At 44.1% G+C, this 16,334-nt stretch overlaps 2 protein-coding genes across 7 annotated transcripts in view; one reads left to right on the top strand and one right to left on the bottom strand.

Moving 5' to 3' along the window:
- The window catches only part of FBXO15 (F-box protein 15), a 47,482-nt gene extending 37,871 nt beyond the window's left edge, over nucleotides 1-9,611 (bottom strand). For 3 of the 6 annotated variants that reach the window (XM_025422008.3, XM_025422010.3, XM_025422012.3), the window contains exons 1-3: nucleotides 9,456-9,610; nucleotides 2,765-2,872; nucleotides 267-371 (exon numbers count right to left, since the gene is read on the bottom strand). In XM_025422008.3, the coding sequence (XP_025277793.1) occupies nucleotides 267-371; nucleotides 2,765-2,872; nucleotides 9,456-9,583 (341 nt within the window). In that variant the 5' untranslated portion in view covers nucleotides 9,584-9,610. Of the gene's footprint in view, nucleotides 1-266; nucleotides 372-2,764; nucleotides 2,873-9,175; nucleotides 9,195-9,302; nucleotides 9,381-9,455 lie in introns of those variants that run through there. The other 3 variants (XM_025422011.2, XR_003126007.3, XM_025422009.1) reach the window with 3 other exon arrangements.
- Nucleotides 9,612-9,713: 102 nt separating this feature from the next.
- Nucleotides 9,714-16,115, top strand: TIMM21 (translocase of inner mitochondrial membrane 21). Its single transcript, XM_025422013.3, has 6 exons — nucleotides 9,714-10,808; nucleotides 13,336-13,398; nucleotides 13,498-13,595; nucleotides 15,207-15,280; nucleotides 15,365-15,470; nucleotides 15,627-16,115. The coding sequence occupies exons 1-6, from the start codon at nucleotides 10,511-10,513 to the stop codon at nucleotides 15,720-15,722; spliced, it is 735 nt and encodes a 244-aa protein (XP_025277798.1). The 5' UTR covers nucleotides 9,714-10,510; the 3' UTR covers nucleotides 15,723-16,115.
- The last annotated feature ends 219 nt before the right edge of the window (nucleotides 16,116-16,334 follow it).

Below are 16,334 nucleotides of genomic sequence, written 5' to 3'. Positions count from 1 at the left end.
ACATGAGACAACAGCTACATCAATAACAAGTTCGATCTTTTTCAGTTCATGCAAAGGTATTCCTTTTTTTTTAAGCATATAAATACAAATCACTGAAAATGTCAATTGACCACTTAAAGCATTAGACATATTACATCTGTGCCTAAAAACACTTTCAAAATTAATTCTCCTAAATATTAAAAATGGTTAAAATTGTCTTACTAGTTTTCATGACTTCCATCAAAATGCTATCAAAAGACAACAGAGAGATCTGGTTTTCTCCTTACTTGTCATTGGCCAGGTGGTAAAAGCGCCTATTCACACATCCAGTACACAGCAGGGTCACAGCATCCAGGTAGGAAAAGATCTTCAGCAAGATTTCTGAAGGCATACTGAGAGAGGGGAAGAATCGAGCATTTGAACTACAAGTTAACCAGAAAACCACCGGCTGTTCATCTCCAGACCGAAGGTGAGCAGCACCCTTCCTGTACGAGAGGCAAACTGACCCTTATCTTACACTGGTTTCTCAACTGAAATGTCCTGGCTACCACAATCCTCATGACCTGAACAAATCCAGAGACTCAAGGGTACAGGGAGCTAACTTCCTTGGCATGTTACTTATATGCACACACAATGGATCAAGAGACAGGATTTCCTTACTCCCTCATGAAAGTATGCATTATTCTTTGGTGAGATAAAAGGAAATAAGAGAAAAAGAATGCATTCTTAGCTATTAATAAAAAATAATAATAATAAACCACAGAATCCTCGTCCTCCTCAAAAAAACAAAGGAACTGGAATAGGAAATACCCACTTATTTTCCACCTACCCCATACCACCCTCACATACTCTCTTCTTCCCCACACTTAAGACCTTCCTCTAGGTTTTAAGAGACTCCAAGCCCGGTAAGATTTTCTGAACTCCCTTTTCCTTTTTCATTTATAACCTAAATGAATGACATTGAGCTGCATTCTCTGAGGCTGAAGGAAAGCAAGCCAGAGAAGACTGTCACGGGGAGAGGGGAAGGGCCCAGGGATGACGAACCTAGGCAGTAAAACCCTTTGGCCAATTTAAAATGGCTTGCCCCTAATCTCTCCACTTGTGATTTCAACTATTTTAAATTTTCTAATTATGATGAAAATCAAGTTATTAAATGTGTCATAGGGAAATAATCAGTCCTAAGATTCTGATAATACTGAGAAAGAATGATGTGGACTCCCTCAGAGAAAAGATGAAGAATACAAGACAGACCAGACCCATGTCACTAGTCAGAGCTACCCCAACTCAAAAGCTTCAGAGATATTCGACCAGAGACTCCCTGATGGTTTAAACAAGCAGTTTTGCTTGGGGTTAATTAAATCCCTCCCACCAAATGAAATTCCTTACACTCAGAGTCAATAAATCAGATGCTTTTAGTGACAAAAGGTTGCTAATGCATAGATGGCAAAGTTGCAAGAAAACACATTTTGTGACCATTTGGATGACCTGCTGCACATAGTTTTCATATTTTGATTCAACTATTTCACAAAAACTCATAGTTATTATTTTTTAAATAATTATAATCCAAAAGAAAATGTAGAGCTGGTCTTAAAGAAAACATTCCAGAGTGGTATCTGGCAAATCCTATCTGGGGAGAATTATTGAGTTGGACTAAAATCCTACTCAAAGGCTCTTAGAGACTAACTCCCACCCCCTACCCAGCAGACTAACATAATGGGGGCTCTCCCTGTACTTCTAGCAAAAGCAGAAAACCCCCACTCCATAGTTAGAATAGTAGAGAGCAAAGACAGTCTTCATTATGGTTCATAAGGTTTCCACTGGGTCACCTTGTGCTGGATTCTAATCATTTTATACCACAGCAGGTGGAGGGGGGGTTGGGGGGAGGAAGAAAGTGAGAGAGAGGCAGGACAATCCAAGAAACTCCAAGTGTCAGAGCACAGTATCTAGTACAGAGAAGGTCCTCAAATGTTTAATGGATGGATGAACCAATCGAGTATTTGTTCTAGTTCCTACATCACATTATTAGATGACAGATCATATTCACAGAGTATAGGGTTTAAAGCTTAAATTGCTGTCCTTAATTAACTTTTTTTTGTTTGTTTTCATTTCTTTTAAAGAATACACTGAAAGTATGTACTCTGTGAGCTGAGTTATAGTGTCAAAGCCCAAAACTTGAAAACAAGGAACTTATGTTTGAATCTGAATTTTGCAATGTGCAGACTCTGTGAGCCCTACTCTCCCCACCGTACATGTCTATGGGAACGCCACACTTTCAGGGCTTCACACAATGCTCAGCACAGGCTTGGGTCCCACGAGTGTCAGTGCACTACAAATCCATGGGCATCTCAGCACCAATTTCAAATAATTAGTTCAAAGAAAGGATTCTACAGATTCTGTTGCCGAGGTCACAGTGCAGAACCTTGCCATGGCACAAGGGGCTCCCAAAGCATTGAACACTAAAAAATCCAGAGACCTCTGGAGCTTTTTCATCTTCTTTCCACTGTTTCAAGGGTCTTTATCAACTAGAAAGTGAATAATTTTGAAGAATATTTTTTTTAAGGAGGAAAATTGACTTGTCACTTTTAGAAGTTCACTTCATAAACCTAGTCTAATAATGACAGTGGTGACAGGCTGATGACTCACAGCAAACTCTCCATGTTGTACTTTCTTCCTACGCAATTCTATTCTTGGCTAAGAACAGCAGCTTGCTATGTACAGCACTGAAACTTTCTCTACAAGCTCCACCCCTGGGGCCTCCAGAAGAGCACCAACTACTGTGACTCACCTTTCCAGAGATGCAGGATGGTCAGCAGAGGGCTGCTTGTAGTGCCTTCCTCGCCTAGCGCACTGCTTCAGGGTGGCAGTGCCTGCGTAACTGGTGCCCGGTCTCTTCCTGAAAGTAAGCACAGAAAAGTGAAATCATGACAGGCGAACTGTCCAGTTCCCTCTACAAAACTGTAGAGGATTCATAAACTCCAAGAATGACTCCTTGTAAAATTGCATCATGGGAAGGAAGGAAGGAAGGAAGGAAGGAAGGAAGGAAGGAAGGAGGCAGGCAAGAGACTGTGAAATATTCCATGTCCTGAGTCCGTAAACCTGGTAACTGGACTTACTCTGATATGTTTTAAACATAAGATTCATCACTTTTGGCCTGTTGACTAAGATCAAGTAAACAACAAGATTAAATATTTGCTTTTGTAGGCTTTCAGCATATCAAAGACATTAAATAAGACTTATTTAATGGAATAAAAGGATAAATATAAAATGTATCACCTGGCCAGCTTCAGCAATACCATAGCAGAAACCTAATGAAAACAGCATCAATCAGGTAAGAAAACCTTTAGATTTGCAAACCAGAACTGCCCACACAATCTACAACTTTGCTGGTCTTAAGGGATGATGAATCCAACCCTAGCTCTGGCAATCACAGCTACAGAAATACCAAATACTCATCCTCAATTTTTTTTTCACATTTTAAATATCTCAGATTCAATGGAATATATTTTAACTGGCCATCTTTTTTTTTTTTTTCATTTTAGCAGTACAAAAAAATTGTAACTCTTACAATCAATGGCTTTTAAGGCTCAATGTAATAAGGTGTATTTTATGCAGTTTTCAGAAGTTCCTAATTTTTTTATTAAAATCACCCTCAAAACCAGCACTGCTCCACAGAAGTTTGATAGGGATCTGAAACCCCAGTAAGGCATGGAGCCCAAAACCCTCATTTTCTAGGCAGCAGCCCACAGACAGAGCTACTGGTGGATATGCTACTTCTCTTGGAAAGGTCTGGAAGCTTCTTCTTTACCATGCACACACACACACACACACACACACACACACACCAAACTACTGCCCCACCTCCCACCCAGCATGTGACTAAAATCTAGAGTATCCATTCCATACATCCAGTTCACCAGTATGTCATTGCTCTGAGGATGTACTTTGTTCACCAAGAGTTTAGCACCCAAGCACGGCCTGCCCCTAGGAGGAGGCATGGGACTGAATCACCCACAACCCAGCACAGCCTGAAACCCACGGTGGAACCATGCGCCCCATGAAGTGCACATCCACAAGCACTCAAATTGCCTGATGGCTCCCCAGGGGCTTCTGAGCATCCAGAGAATGTCTGTCCCCCCTTTATAGGTTTTTCTCTTCAGAAACATCATAATGAAGGGCCCATGATAAGCCCTCGATAAACACTGGCTAGCATCTGCATGCTGACACTATTGTCAACACAGGAGAGGGGGAACACAGGAAACCTTTCTAGATCCTGGAGGGTAACAAATTCGCCGAGGTAAAAACACTGGCTGCCCATGCTTCTCCATTCCAGCTTCAGCAGAAGACAGTCAATGTGCCTTTTGTCTTACCTGACTCCTAGCCAGGGAGTCCCTGGGAACGCAAAGAAGCTGGACACAACCAGTAGTTTGCAATCTGTGTGTTCCAGAACAGGAAGTGGAGGGAGAGGGGCAGAAGAGGCCCTACTCTGGAAAGTTCTGTAACGCTCCCACCCCTTATTTCAGAGAATTCCACCTATGCAGTAAATCTTTGTATTTCTGTTGAAAGTATTATTTAAGCAAAGATTTCCACAAGAGAAAATCTTCAACTCCACTAACCTGGCTCTAACACAGTAATAAGAAGTAAAATACAATTTCCTAATTGTATTAGTGTCCTAGGGCTCTCTTAACAAACTGACTTAAACTAGGTAGCTAAGAACAACAGAAATGTATTGTCTCAGAGTCCTAGAGGCCACAAGTCCAAAGTCAAGGAGTTGGGACAGCCATGCTCCCTCCACAAAGTCTCTACGGAAGAACCCTTCCTTGCCTCTTCCAGCTTCTGGTGGTTGCTGACAATCCTTGCTTTTCCTTAGCTTGTGGCAACTAAGATGACTAACTCTTATCTCTGCCCCATCTTTGCCCAGCCATCTTCCCGGTGTGTGTCTTCATCTCTTCTTCTAAGGACACCAGTCACATTTGATTTAGGATCCACCCTAACCAAGTGTGACCTCATTGTAACTACATCTACAAACACCCTATTTTCAAATAAAATCACACCCTAAGCTTCTGAGTAGACATGAATGGGGGGGGGGCACCATTTAACACAGTTTTTAAACAATATACATTTTTAAATGATTTAAGAGCACTCCTTATTTTAACTGGTTTACTTGTTGTAAATTCTATACCAACCTGTATTACATACTCAAAGATCAAATATCTTTAGTTGATAGAGGTTTCTAACATATAAATTTTAAGAAAGGCATTTCTATAACTCCTCCATCAAATCCACTGTCTGCCTGGATTTTCCATACAGTGACCCTTAGACCCCTGCCAGTATGAATGGTCATGCTAAGAACTCCCAGAGTCTGTATTACACATTGTATGAAGACTGAGGAAGGCTTCTTTAACTTAAATGAATACTGCTGGGGTCACTCAAATATAAATTTGTTTAAAAGCATTAGTAAATTGACAACAGCTTTTTGCCATACATGTTTCCGCAATCAAAAATTGTCAAAAGAAATAAAATCTATTACCCTAAGTCCTTTCCACAGGAGTCGAAGAAAAGTAAATTAATACACTGTATCGATCAGTTTCAATCTAGCAAACTGGCAAAGACCACATAAAGAACATCTCATTCACTGCTGGGAGCATAAATTGGTATAAACAGTAAGGAAAGCCAAATCTGGTAGTGTTTACCAAGATCCTTAAAAGGCACATGTATTTTTTTTAAGCCAGGAATTTCACTTGTACAAATATATCCCAAAGCAAGAAAATGAGCCCAAAAATGTTGCTGGAGAAAGTCCATCTCAGACTTGCCTACACTGACAAACTTCCAGAGTCGATACAGGGATTGGTTCAACAGTGTGGCTACATACAGTGAACAATGCTCAGCCAATTAAAATGGACATTTTCAGCACAGAAAAAAAGTGTCTGAGATAGAAACAAGCTCATTACGTCTTTGTGTCTGCATGGCTCATGCCTCCATCTCCTTCAGGTATTCATGCAAATGTCACCAACTCACTGACAATTCCTTTGGCCATGTTCTCTAAAACTCCAATCCATACTACCCACACACACTCTAGGCCCTCTCCTTATTTCTCTCCTCAGTACATATCACCATCCTTCACTACATACACATCTTATCTCCTCTGCTTGCTATCACTGGAATTATAAGCTCCACACTGGCAGGTCTTTTGCATGAGTTTTGTTCACCCACAACATGCCTGGCATAGAGAGGCAATTGATAAATACCTGCTAAATTAATAACCTATGAATTGAAAAAATCAGGTTATATCAAGATATATCACATAATATTTTTTAATTTATCCCTTATGAGAAGAAGTAAACACACACAAAGAAATGTGTATGGAAAAAAAGACAAGGTATTAGCCAGTAATATGTCTGATTCACAGGACTGCAAAAAGTTATGAGGTTTTTGGGTGATGGATGTTTTTAAATGGGGGCTGGAGAGCTGAAAGGACAGAACTCCATGTGTTTTCTATTATTTCTTAATATATTGAATATGGAATAAACTGTGGGATTTTTGTTGTTTTAATTTCAAAACTGAGAATCCCATACACAAGGTTTGGATTCACAGTTTGATAGCACAATCCTTTCTTTAGGCAGGTGCAGTGGAGTGCCAGCTGCTCTGAAATCTGGGGGCACAGCCTGCAGAGAGCTCAAAAGTTCTTTGAAGTCTCTTATTTTATCTTAAAAATTAATACAGGGATCCCTGGGTGGGGCAGCGGTTTGGCGCCTGCCTTTGGCCCAGGGCGCGATCCTGGAGACCCAGGATCAAATCCCACGTCGGGCTCCCTGCATGGAGCCTGCTTCTCTCTCTGCCTGTGTCTCTGCCTCTCTCTCTCTCTGTGTGTGACTATCATAGATAAATAAAAATTTAAAAAAATTAATACAAATGATGCACTTTAATGGATAATTTGTCGGTGGCTGTTCTAATATAACAAGTGGATTATATTACCTACAGTTGAACTACTTAACATTTTTCCCCAAAGCCACTGCATTAATTTTACATCGCAGGAGGATGCTCCATGCATTACCTGCCCACTGGCACCTGTTTGAGAAATACAGCCTATCTGTTGCTGTTTTGCTTTTCCATAACTAAAATAGATTTCATATGTCCATATTTGACAAATCAAAGATTACCGAAGTTCTAACAAGGCAATCACAGGGATTCATTTGAGGTCCCAAGACAGAGGTCCAGAGCCCAAGAGACTCATCTCCTGACTGTCCTTCCAGAGCTCTTCTCACCGTATTATATTCTATATCCTATTAGTATGGTTTTTGGTATATTGAAAGTACATTTCCATTTCTCCATAAAATAAACCAACTGCATATTTTCTAGGGCCACACAATTAACAAGTCAGTAAGTTGCATGCATGTCCTCATGTAGATTTATGGGTCTACAAAATTAAGCGCATACTTAGCTGACATAATTAGTAAGATGACATTTTGTTTGAAAACAATGTTTTCGAGTAATACATTTTGCCTGATAGCCTTGAATATATTCACTATTTTTTAAGTTTACCTTAAAAAATTATCTTCTGAGCCTGATTTTTGATATATGATAAACCAAAGAAATTAAATCAAGTCCAAATTAAGCCAACCTAATATGCTGCCATTTTTCTCAGCTCATGATATTTACACATATTCACATCTTTCATTAAAAAGGGAACCATGGACTCCTTATTAAAATCTAATTTTTCTGTAGTAAAACAATAAAAATCACCACCCACTTAGACCATCTGCAATCATTTTCAGCAGCTTATTTTCCTTCCCATAAAGAATGCAGACCTCACCAAATCACAGGGTGACAAGCAGGCTCCCTTGCCAGGCACTCTAAGTACGTCATTACCAGGATGTTCACTCAACTTACAAAGTAATAGAAGATTCATCACATAAAAATCATTCTGCTCCCCACTGACAGAGCTCTATATATAAAGACTAATTTTAGTGTTAGTGGCAAATTGATCTAAAGTTCAGACCTCAAATTTAAATGCTCCTACAGAAGTTTTGAAGGCATTGTCACCATTTTAGTTGTCACAAGTCCTGTGGTATATCCAGCACTGCAGCTACACTCAAGAACCAACTACTGCCATAATACAAAGGTGCAGAGCACCACTTCCAAAAACAACATGACAGGGTTATGGACCCTTGGGTGAACATGGGACGTAGTCCTGGAGATTCGGGAAAACAAAATTCAAATTGTCGATTGTTAAATAACAATTGTTTTTTCTACATAAACACAGACATTCGGTTTATTAGAAGACACGATACACATGAGTTCTTTGTATCTTACAAATCACAAGGACGTGCAAGCAAAGAGAATCATCAAGGTTGCAAACTGCTCTTCATACTGTCACTCCACCTGGCACACTAACCGAGATGATGGCTGTAAAGTTAGGGACCACTCACCACAAGGGACCATGACAGCACCTCTGACAAACTGGATCATTCACTCTGAAATCAACCAACCTTTGGAGTTAAGCTAAAGAGCCTTCTGGATTATAGCTGCAGCATCCTGCTTCTTGCCCCTTCCCCATCACCTCCAAGTTGCCTTCTCTCACTTAACAAGAGGACCACCCTTCAGCCGCAAGGTGCCCAAGGAAGAGAGGCAGAAGGGGATCAGGGGCCTGAACACCAAGGAGTGGCTATCAATAAGCATCCCTTCAGGGTTTGCCTAGCAGACCTATGGGGCTTCTGGGTGGCTCAGTTGCTAAGCAGTGGACTCCTGATTTCAGCTTCCACCATGATCTCAGGGTTGTGAGATGAAGTCTCACAGTGGAGCCTGCTTAAGATTCTCTCTCTCCCTATTCCTCTGCCCTCCCCATCTCTCCCTCACTCTCCCCCCCCCCACTCCATGGAAAGAAGGAAAGAAAGAGTAAAAAGAAACCAAACGAAAGGCACTGGAGGCCTCGAAATCCGAAATTCAGAAAGCTCTGCCCCAGGAAAACAAACTCCCAGACCAACCCGCCCACCAGAATTATCTGCTTAGAGGTTGTGTCCTCCATTCAGGAACCATGGGCGGGAGAGAAAATCGGTAACCTTTTGATGAGTAGATTCCAGAGCCTAATAAAAAGAACGAAAGGTGATTTTCCAGCCCCAGAAGACACAAGCTACTTTAGGGATGAGCTTTGAACGGGTGCCCTTGTGGCGACCCGCAGGTGCAGACCAGGGATGTGCACCTGCCCTCGCAGGTGGAGCGCATCCCGCAGGAGGCGCTGCTCCAGGGCTCCCAGCTCCCCACAGCGCCTACAACTGAATGAAGGGAAGGAGGAAGCCTGTTCCCCGGGTGGGGGGGAGCTAGGCTACTTGTATCAGGACGTGGGGTCTCCGCATGTTTCCAAGTTGAGGGGACGTCCTCCCGCGGTTCTCTGGACCTCTCCTGCACTAAGAACAGCCGAGAGTGAAATTAGTGGGGGAAGGTGCCAGGTACCGCCCCGCCCCGCGGCCCCCGACAGTCACCTGAACCCCGCGGGCCCGGGGGCCTCCCCGGCCAGCCCCGGGGCCGCGCCGACGCCGCCCGGCGGCCAATGCAGCGCCAGGAGGCCGCGCCAGTGCTGCAGCAGAAGTCGGCCGCGTCCCGTCGCCATGGAGACCCGGCGGGAGCGCCCGAGGCGGAGCGACGACGGAGGCAGGAGCGCGCCGCCCCACGCCACGCCCACTCGACGCCGGCGCGCGTGCGCAGGGGCGGGACGGAGGGCGGCCCGCCCTTCCGCCGGCTCGAGGAGCGGTTCTGGAAACTTCCGGGCCCTGCTTCTTCCCACGCCCCGCGGCCTGATGCCGAGGTCGCCGCGTGGCAAGCGGGCCGCCGAGTCTCGGTCCCGGGTGGGGGCACTGCCGCAACCTCGTCTCTCCCCAGCCGCTGGCTTTGGGGAAGTTTGTGCTGCCTCCCGTCTGGTGGCCTTGGGAAGAAACTGAAACACAGGCTACATCATTTCCCCACAAGCAACAGCAGAGCCACAGTCAGACTGAGAATTTCGCAGTTTACAGTCCTCTCGAAGGGCTGCAAGAACACCCAGTTCGTAATCGCTAATTTGATTGCCGCCCGTTGAGCGATCGCCCCGCCCACCCTGGCGCCAAATAGGTGGAGCGCATGCGCAAGGAACTCTGGAAGGTGGCGGAAAGGCCACGCGCTGTCTGGCCGCCTTGCACTGTGGGAGTTGTAGTCCCGGTGCCTTTCCCGCTGCGGTAGCTCTGCGAGGAGTGAGGGCCTCGGACTACTGTTCCCAGGACTCCCCGAGGTGTCCCAGGTTACTTTGCAGAGGCATGGCGGGTAGTGTGTGAATGTCAATACGGCAGGTAATTAAATCACTTTAATTCTAGTAGAAAGAGCGCAGAAGGGAAGAAGAGGTGGACACGGCTTCTTTCGGGAGCTAACTTTTTTGCCGAACAAGCCGTGCAGAATCACCGATGTGACTGTGTAGCGCTGAGGACACTCTGGCTGGGCGTGTATTGGGTGGTGAAGCTTTGCGGTTCCCCGCTGGCACCTTTGTAAAGCGGAGCGGTTTTCTGTGATCATGATTTGTACTTTCTTACGAGCTGCGCGGTGTGCGGAGAAGCTGTGCAGGTCGTCAGGGAAGCCGTTGTTTCCGCCACACTTCGTGCTTAACAGAGCTCGCTTGAAGACCGCGTCGGGTTTGAGCTGGGGTCTGCGAGAGCAAAAGAAAGCGGTACGACCTGAGAGTATCCTTGGAGTCACCCAGAAAACCATCTGGACGCAGAGGCAGAGCCCCCAGAGGGCAGGAGACGACGGCAGCAAACAAGTGTCCGTGCACAGCCAGAGAGGGGAACCCGTCGTCTCAACGTCACAGAAAGGTAACGGGAGTGATGAGTCTATCAGCAAACGTGGCGAGAGCGAGCAGGGTCCCTCCTTCGCACAAGTTCAGGGCTAAAGGTAGAAAAACGGTTCACGCAAATTAAAAGGTAGGACCGTTCAACACAGTGCAGAGTTTGAGACTATAGACCCACAGACTTCTTTTCTTCACAGACTTGAACTCGGATTTCAAAGTTGCTTTTTAGGTGACTTTGTTGAGTTGTGGCGAGAAAATGTTTCCCAGCTTTTATTACAACTTAACCGTTGTTGAGTACTTGATAGTAAGTCAGTAGACTTCACAGATGTGGTTTACCACAGTTGAGTTTCCTGTTCCCTCCCTCAAACATTAAAATTCTGTGTGTGAGGCACACTTCCCCAGTTTCACACAACGGAAAATTAAAGCCACATCTTCTAATCTTCATTTCCTAGTACCCAGGTCATTGCTCTTTAGAACAGCCGTTCACCAGTAGTTCTTGAGCTTCCATTTCCTCTGCGTACACTTGAGCAGATGCTAACGGGTGTGCCAGAGAGTTCCTGTACACAAACAGATGCACTCAATGAGGAGGAGGTAGGTACAGTGTGAAACAATGAAAACATGGTAGTTTGCTGCAAAGAGTACCAGAGAGCACAAAATAGATACAGAGTAATTGGGTAGAATAAATAAAAGAAATACTATTGAGGCATAATCCGTGGGGACCTACTCAACGTAGGTCAGCCCAACACTGCTCCTGAATGACTGCGACGCCCAGATGTTGAGTTAGACTCTTCACGCTACAGAATTAAAGGTGTTCCAAACCGTTTACCTCCAAGTGACACGAGAAGTGATAGAAAGAACATATGTAATACGGAAGGCACAATGTCTTTCTGTCAGGGAAAGTCAGGTTTTCACAGATGAGATGATGAATTTAACGTTTATTGTTTATTTCTTCATTTCACGGTAATTTGTGGAAAAATAAGTAAAAAGGAAGCAAAGAGTTCAGACATCTTGATTTTACCATGCAGAGATGACTTTTGTTAATATTTTGCTCTATGTTATTTCCGTGCATATACTTTTTTTTTAGTGCATATATACTTTTTAACATTAACAAAAAAACCTGTATCCTAGCAATTGTTTTGTAATCTGTTGAATATGTAAAATACATGTTCATTCATTCATAATAGCCTGAACAGAGCTGTGAGGGATGATTAAAAGTTCAGCATGAATGAACAACCTGTATGCAGAGGGCAGAGGCAGAGACTGTCAAACAGCATGTGTCAGGTCGTCGCTCCAGCAATAGGGCTGCTTACGCTGCAGACGGGTCCTGCTGCAGAGTCCTGTCCTGATCTGGACCCCATTCAAAGGCAACAGCCTTCCTGGTGACTCAGCGAATGAGTGGGAGCAGTATTCCCAAATGTGGGATATGCTGCCCACAGCGTCCAAAGGAACCTATCACACACCACACTAGGGTATACAAGATGCAGTAGTTTCTTTTATTTGAGATGGAGTGTCTTAGCATGCCCCATGCAGTATACCCCTAAGGGTTTTGCTCATGTGGTTTGTGAGCTCTGGATCTGTTTTTTGGCCTCATCCCCCACATTTGGAGTACCTGTGTTTACCAAGCTTCCTGACACACATGCCACTTGTTACTTTGGGCTCTGACGAATATGATGGCATAAATAGAATGGACTATTGTGATGTCTTGCAAAATGTCCACAACAGCATTGTCCAAATAAAACTTTTCGCAGAGACAGAGATGTTCTGTACGTATGAGGTCTCTACATGTGGCTGTTCAGCACTTGAAATGTTGCTAGTGTGATTGAGGGACTGAGTGTTTAATTTTAAGTTAACGTAACTTTAAAATAACACTCACATAGCCATGTATGGTGTGTGGTTACTCTACAGGACAGCCAAAGTCCAGAAGGCTCAGGTCCCTAACAATCACATTGTAACACATACCTAACAAATCCTAGGTGAGACCATACATAGACGTTGTTGTCATTTTGTGTTCCAACAAGCACTACCTGTTGGTAGCAGGTGCTTCGTATTCTAAGTTTATCCGATTATCAGCTCTGGCCAAGCAAATTCCTTTTCTGAATTCCATTCTGCCAGTGGGGGCAGCCTGGTGGGAAGGTGACTGGAAGAGTTGAGGCCTATGCTGATCCCTTGGACTACAGTTAACAAAGCAAACACTTCATCTGTGAACAGAATGTGACCGGCACTGCCAAATCTGTAACATGTTTTCATGCCGAGGGCCTGGGGCACTTGTTTCAAGTGTTTTGTCATCTTAGAAAGTAAAGAAGTGTTAAAACTATACTACTAAATAAAATTAAAATACAAATTCCTTGGCCCAGAATTCTGCTGAGGTTCTTTTGAAAACTTTCTTTAGGTGGTTCTGATTTGTGGGGAGGCTTGAAAGCAGCTGTTCCAGCATGCATGCAGACCCCCCCGTAGGGTCCTGGGTCCACATCTCACCCTCCAGAAGTGCTGAAGCCATGCGCGTTCCTGCCCATCTGGCACACCTCTAACTCAGTGGTGCTTTCTGTTTACAGTGAAAGAAGCTGGAAGAGATTTTACCTATTTGATAGTGGTGCTTATTGGAATCACCGTCACAGGTTGATCACAGCAAGTATAATGTCTGTCCCTAAAATCTGTTTAATTAAACATTTGTCTTGCTCTTGATTTGCTTGATCTTCTTTTTCTATAATTCGCAGGTGGCTTGTTTTACACAATTTTCAAAGAACTTTTTTCTTCATCCAGTCCTAATAAGATCTATGGGAAAGCCTTAGAAAAATGCAGATCACACCCCGAGGTGAGTCTTCCAGATGCAGTCACACACACTCTGAAGATCCGGAGAAGATGCCAGGGTCGAGGGACAGAACTCACATATTGGTTCTGAGACTAGTGACGTTTATAGGATAATAAAGTCATAACGGTTGGATTGTGATTATGTTATTAGCTCTTTGTTCTGTACTTGAAATGCCTTAAGACCACCTAAAGGTCTGTGTAGCGATGTGTTTCCATCCTAATTATACAAGAGAGTCACTTATTGTCATAGATGTTAAATGCTTAGATCTTCCCAGAGTTTTAAACTCATGCGGTAAGTTTCTAGTCTTATAAAAAAGCATAGTGACCCCATGATCATAATGATAATTCTTGACACTAAAGGCACATTATGCACCAGGCACTGCACTCAGCACATCCTCTTTCTTGGATCTCATGAAAGCCATTTGTGTTAAATACTACTGACTGTGTCATTTGCAGAAGGGGAGACTGACACTTTAGAGACTGGGTAACAACTGAGATTGCTGAGCTGTAAATGATACAGCCAGGACCTGAGGCCAAGTTTGTGTGACTCCAAAGCTTATGCTCTTAAGCACGGCCTGCCCATGGGAGGAGGCTGACATATGGGAAAGCTGCCCATGTTCTGTTACGAGTCCTGTCCAGAAGGAGGGCTTTCCGTGATGCTTTCCAGTCACAGGTAGAAAGCCAGCGCAGCCATTGTAGTGCCAGAGCGGAAACTCTTTGAAATCTCAATCCCTGTATCTTGAAGGAAAACAGCAGACAGCACCAAAAACCAGGCGGGTGGCTTCTCACCCAGACCCAGGAGTAATACAGCACCCTGTGAGGGGGAGGCGTGAGGCTGCAGGTGCCCTCAGTAGGCGCAGGTCCCTGACCGCTTTCCCTGGGCTCCATGGTATTTGCATTTTAAATTCAGGAAGAACTGCATGTCCACGTCATTGTGAGTTTTCCCTTAGGAATCGTGGGTTCATACCTCTAGATCTGGCTTATTCTAAGCAGTTGATTGTTGCAGGTGCCCCTGCCGTCTGGAAGTGGTGCGCTCCCATGAAAGTTCTCATAAGTCAGAAGCGTAAAGCAAGGGCGCAGCCACCATTTATTTCATGGAAGCAAGAAGCATTTGGATTTTGTTCAGTTAGCAGAAACAGGTATTAGCGTAGGTCCTTCTTAAAAGCAACGTGGTCAAGCCAACTTTTGGATAGCTGGAGAAACCTGTACTCGTTCTTCTTTTTCACTGTCTCTAGTGACTCAGAAAGTTGTCTTATTCTTGTAGCTTTGAGTATTAGACCCCATTAGATACATTTCACTAAAAACATTCAAATGTATATTTAAGCATTTGCCCCCATTGTTGTGTCCGGTCTTTGTGAGGGAAGTGGGGTCACCTGTCCTGAAGCTGTAGCTCACACCGCAGAATCACCTACCCCATTGTCTGCAGGAAATATATCCTTGTGGGAGGGTTTTCGCCTAATTCTTTTTTTGGTCCGTTTTCTCATCAGTGGAGTTGTCATTTTGAAAGGGTCCCAGGCTTAATGATTTGTTTTCTTTAAAAAAGTTACTTGATTTGTCAGAACATATTTCCCTAGGAAGCTTGAAGGGTGGAGGCCTCACCGAGTCTGTCCCACAGGTCATCAGCATCTTCGGGGAGCCCGTGAAGGGCTACGGGGAGGCAACGCGCCGTGGACGGAGACAGCACGTCAGGTACCCGTTCACATGTGTTCAGGAAGCTCGGGCGCTTGTTTAAGTGACAGAAGTTTAAGCCACGCTCTTCCATTTTCTTGGCAGTTTTATTGAATATGTAAAGGATGGGCTGAAACACATGCGTGTGAAGTTCTACATCGAGGGCTCCGAGCCTGGGAAACAAGGAACAGTGCATCTTGAAGTGAAGGAGGTATGGGGACCTTGTGGGACTTGGTGGAGACCTCGTGGGACTTTGTGGGGACCTTGTGGGAACTTTAGGGGGCCTTAGGAGGATCAAGGGCTCTGACGCAGCAGGACATAAGCTCTGGGGACAGAAGTTACACCAAGAAATATGTTTATTTTTCAGAACCCAGAAAGTGGCGAATATGAATTTCGATACATATTTGTTGAACTTGAGCCCCACCCTAGAAGAACTATCATCATCGAAGACAATCGATCCTGAGCTGACTGCAAGACCCCCGCAAGCACGGTTTCCAAGCACACGTGGAGTGGTGCGGGCACACAGCTCCGCCCTTCCCCACTCTCCTCCCAAGGCTGTAGAATAAGATAGGAAAGAGTGTGCAGCACATAAAAGTGAATGTAACTGGGTAGTAGTTGCATTTAGATACACGTACGTGGAGAATTTCTTACAGAGGGCAAATCATGAAAAAGAACATACTTTATGGTATCTCTGAATCGATCATGGGCAGTATTTCTGTTCTAGTTAATATCTTTCATGATAAGAAATCTGTTATTAAAAACTATACCATGTAAATAAGCAAAAAGAGTTCAATATTTTATGCTTTCATGCTGTATAACTGTAAAATCTGTGAAATAAAGTCAGAAGTAACAGAGATGTCAGAAGCTGCTTGCTTCCACACACTTGGGAATCTGACTTGAACATGTGAGAACATTTGAGAACTGTAGGAAGTTCAAGTGACAAATGCAAATATTAAACGTATGCTTCAGCACACCTGTAGAAAGGTGTATACACCACAGTTTATAGCACTGTAGTGTGTCTCGTACTTCCAGCTCAGCAAGTGGGAACACTGGCTGCAGTGGGAGAAGCCCACGC

This window comes from Canis lupus, chromosome 1, assembly GCF_003254725.2.
Source record: "Canis lupus dingo isolate Sandy chromosome 1, ASM325472v2, whole genome shotgun sequence".
NCBI lineage: Eukaryota > Metazoa > Chordata > Mammalia > Carnivora > Canidae > Canis > Canis lupus.
The sequence above is the reverse complement of the archived record's forward strand: the minus strand, read 5'-3'. Positions and strand labels throughout refer to the sequence as shown.

Excerpts from the sequence above, each read along its gene's own strand:
- TIMM21 (XM_025422013.3), top strand. The coding sequence starts at position 10,511 with ATGATTTGTACTTTCTTACGAGCTGCGCGGTGTGCGGAGAAGCTGTGC. Across the intron at positions 13,399-13,497 it reads TATTGGAATCACCGTCACAG|GTGGCTTGTTTTACACAATT; the intron begins GTTGATCACAGC and ends TATAATTCGCAG. Across the intron at positions 15,471-15,626 it reads TGCATCTTGAAGTGAAGGAG|AACCCAGAAAGTGGCGAATA; the intron begins GTATGGGGACCT and ends TTTATTTTTCAG.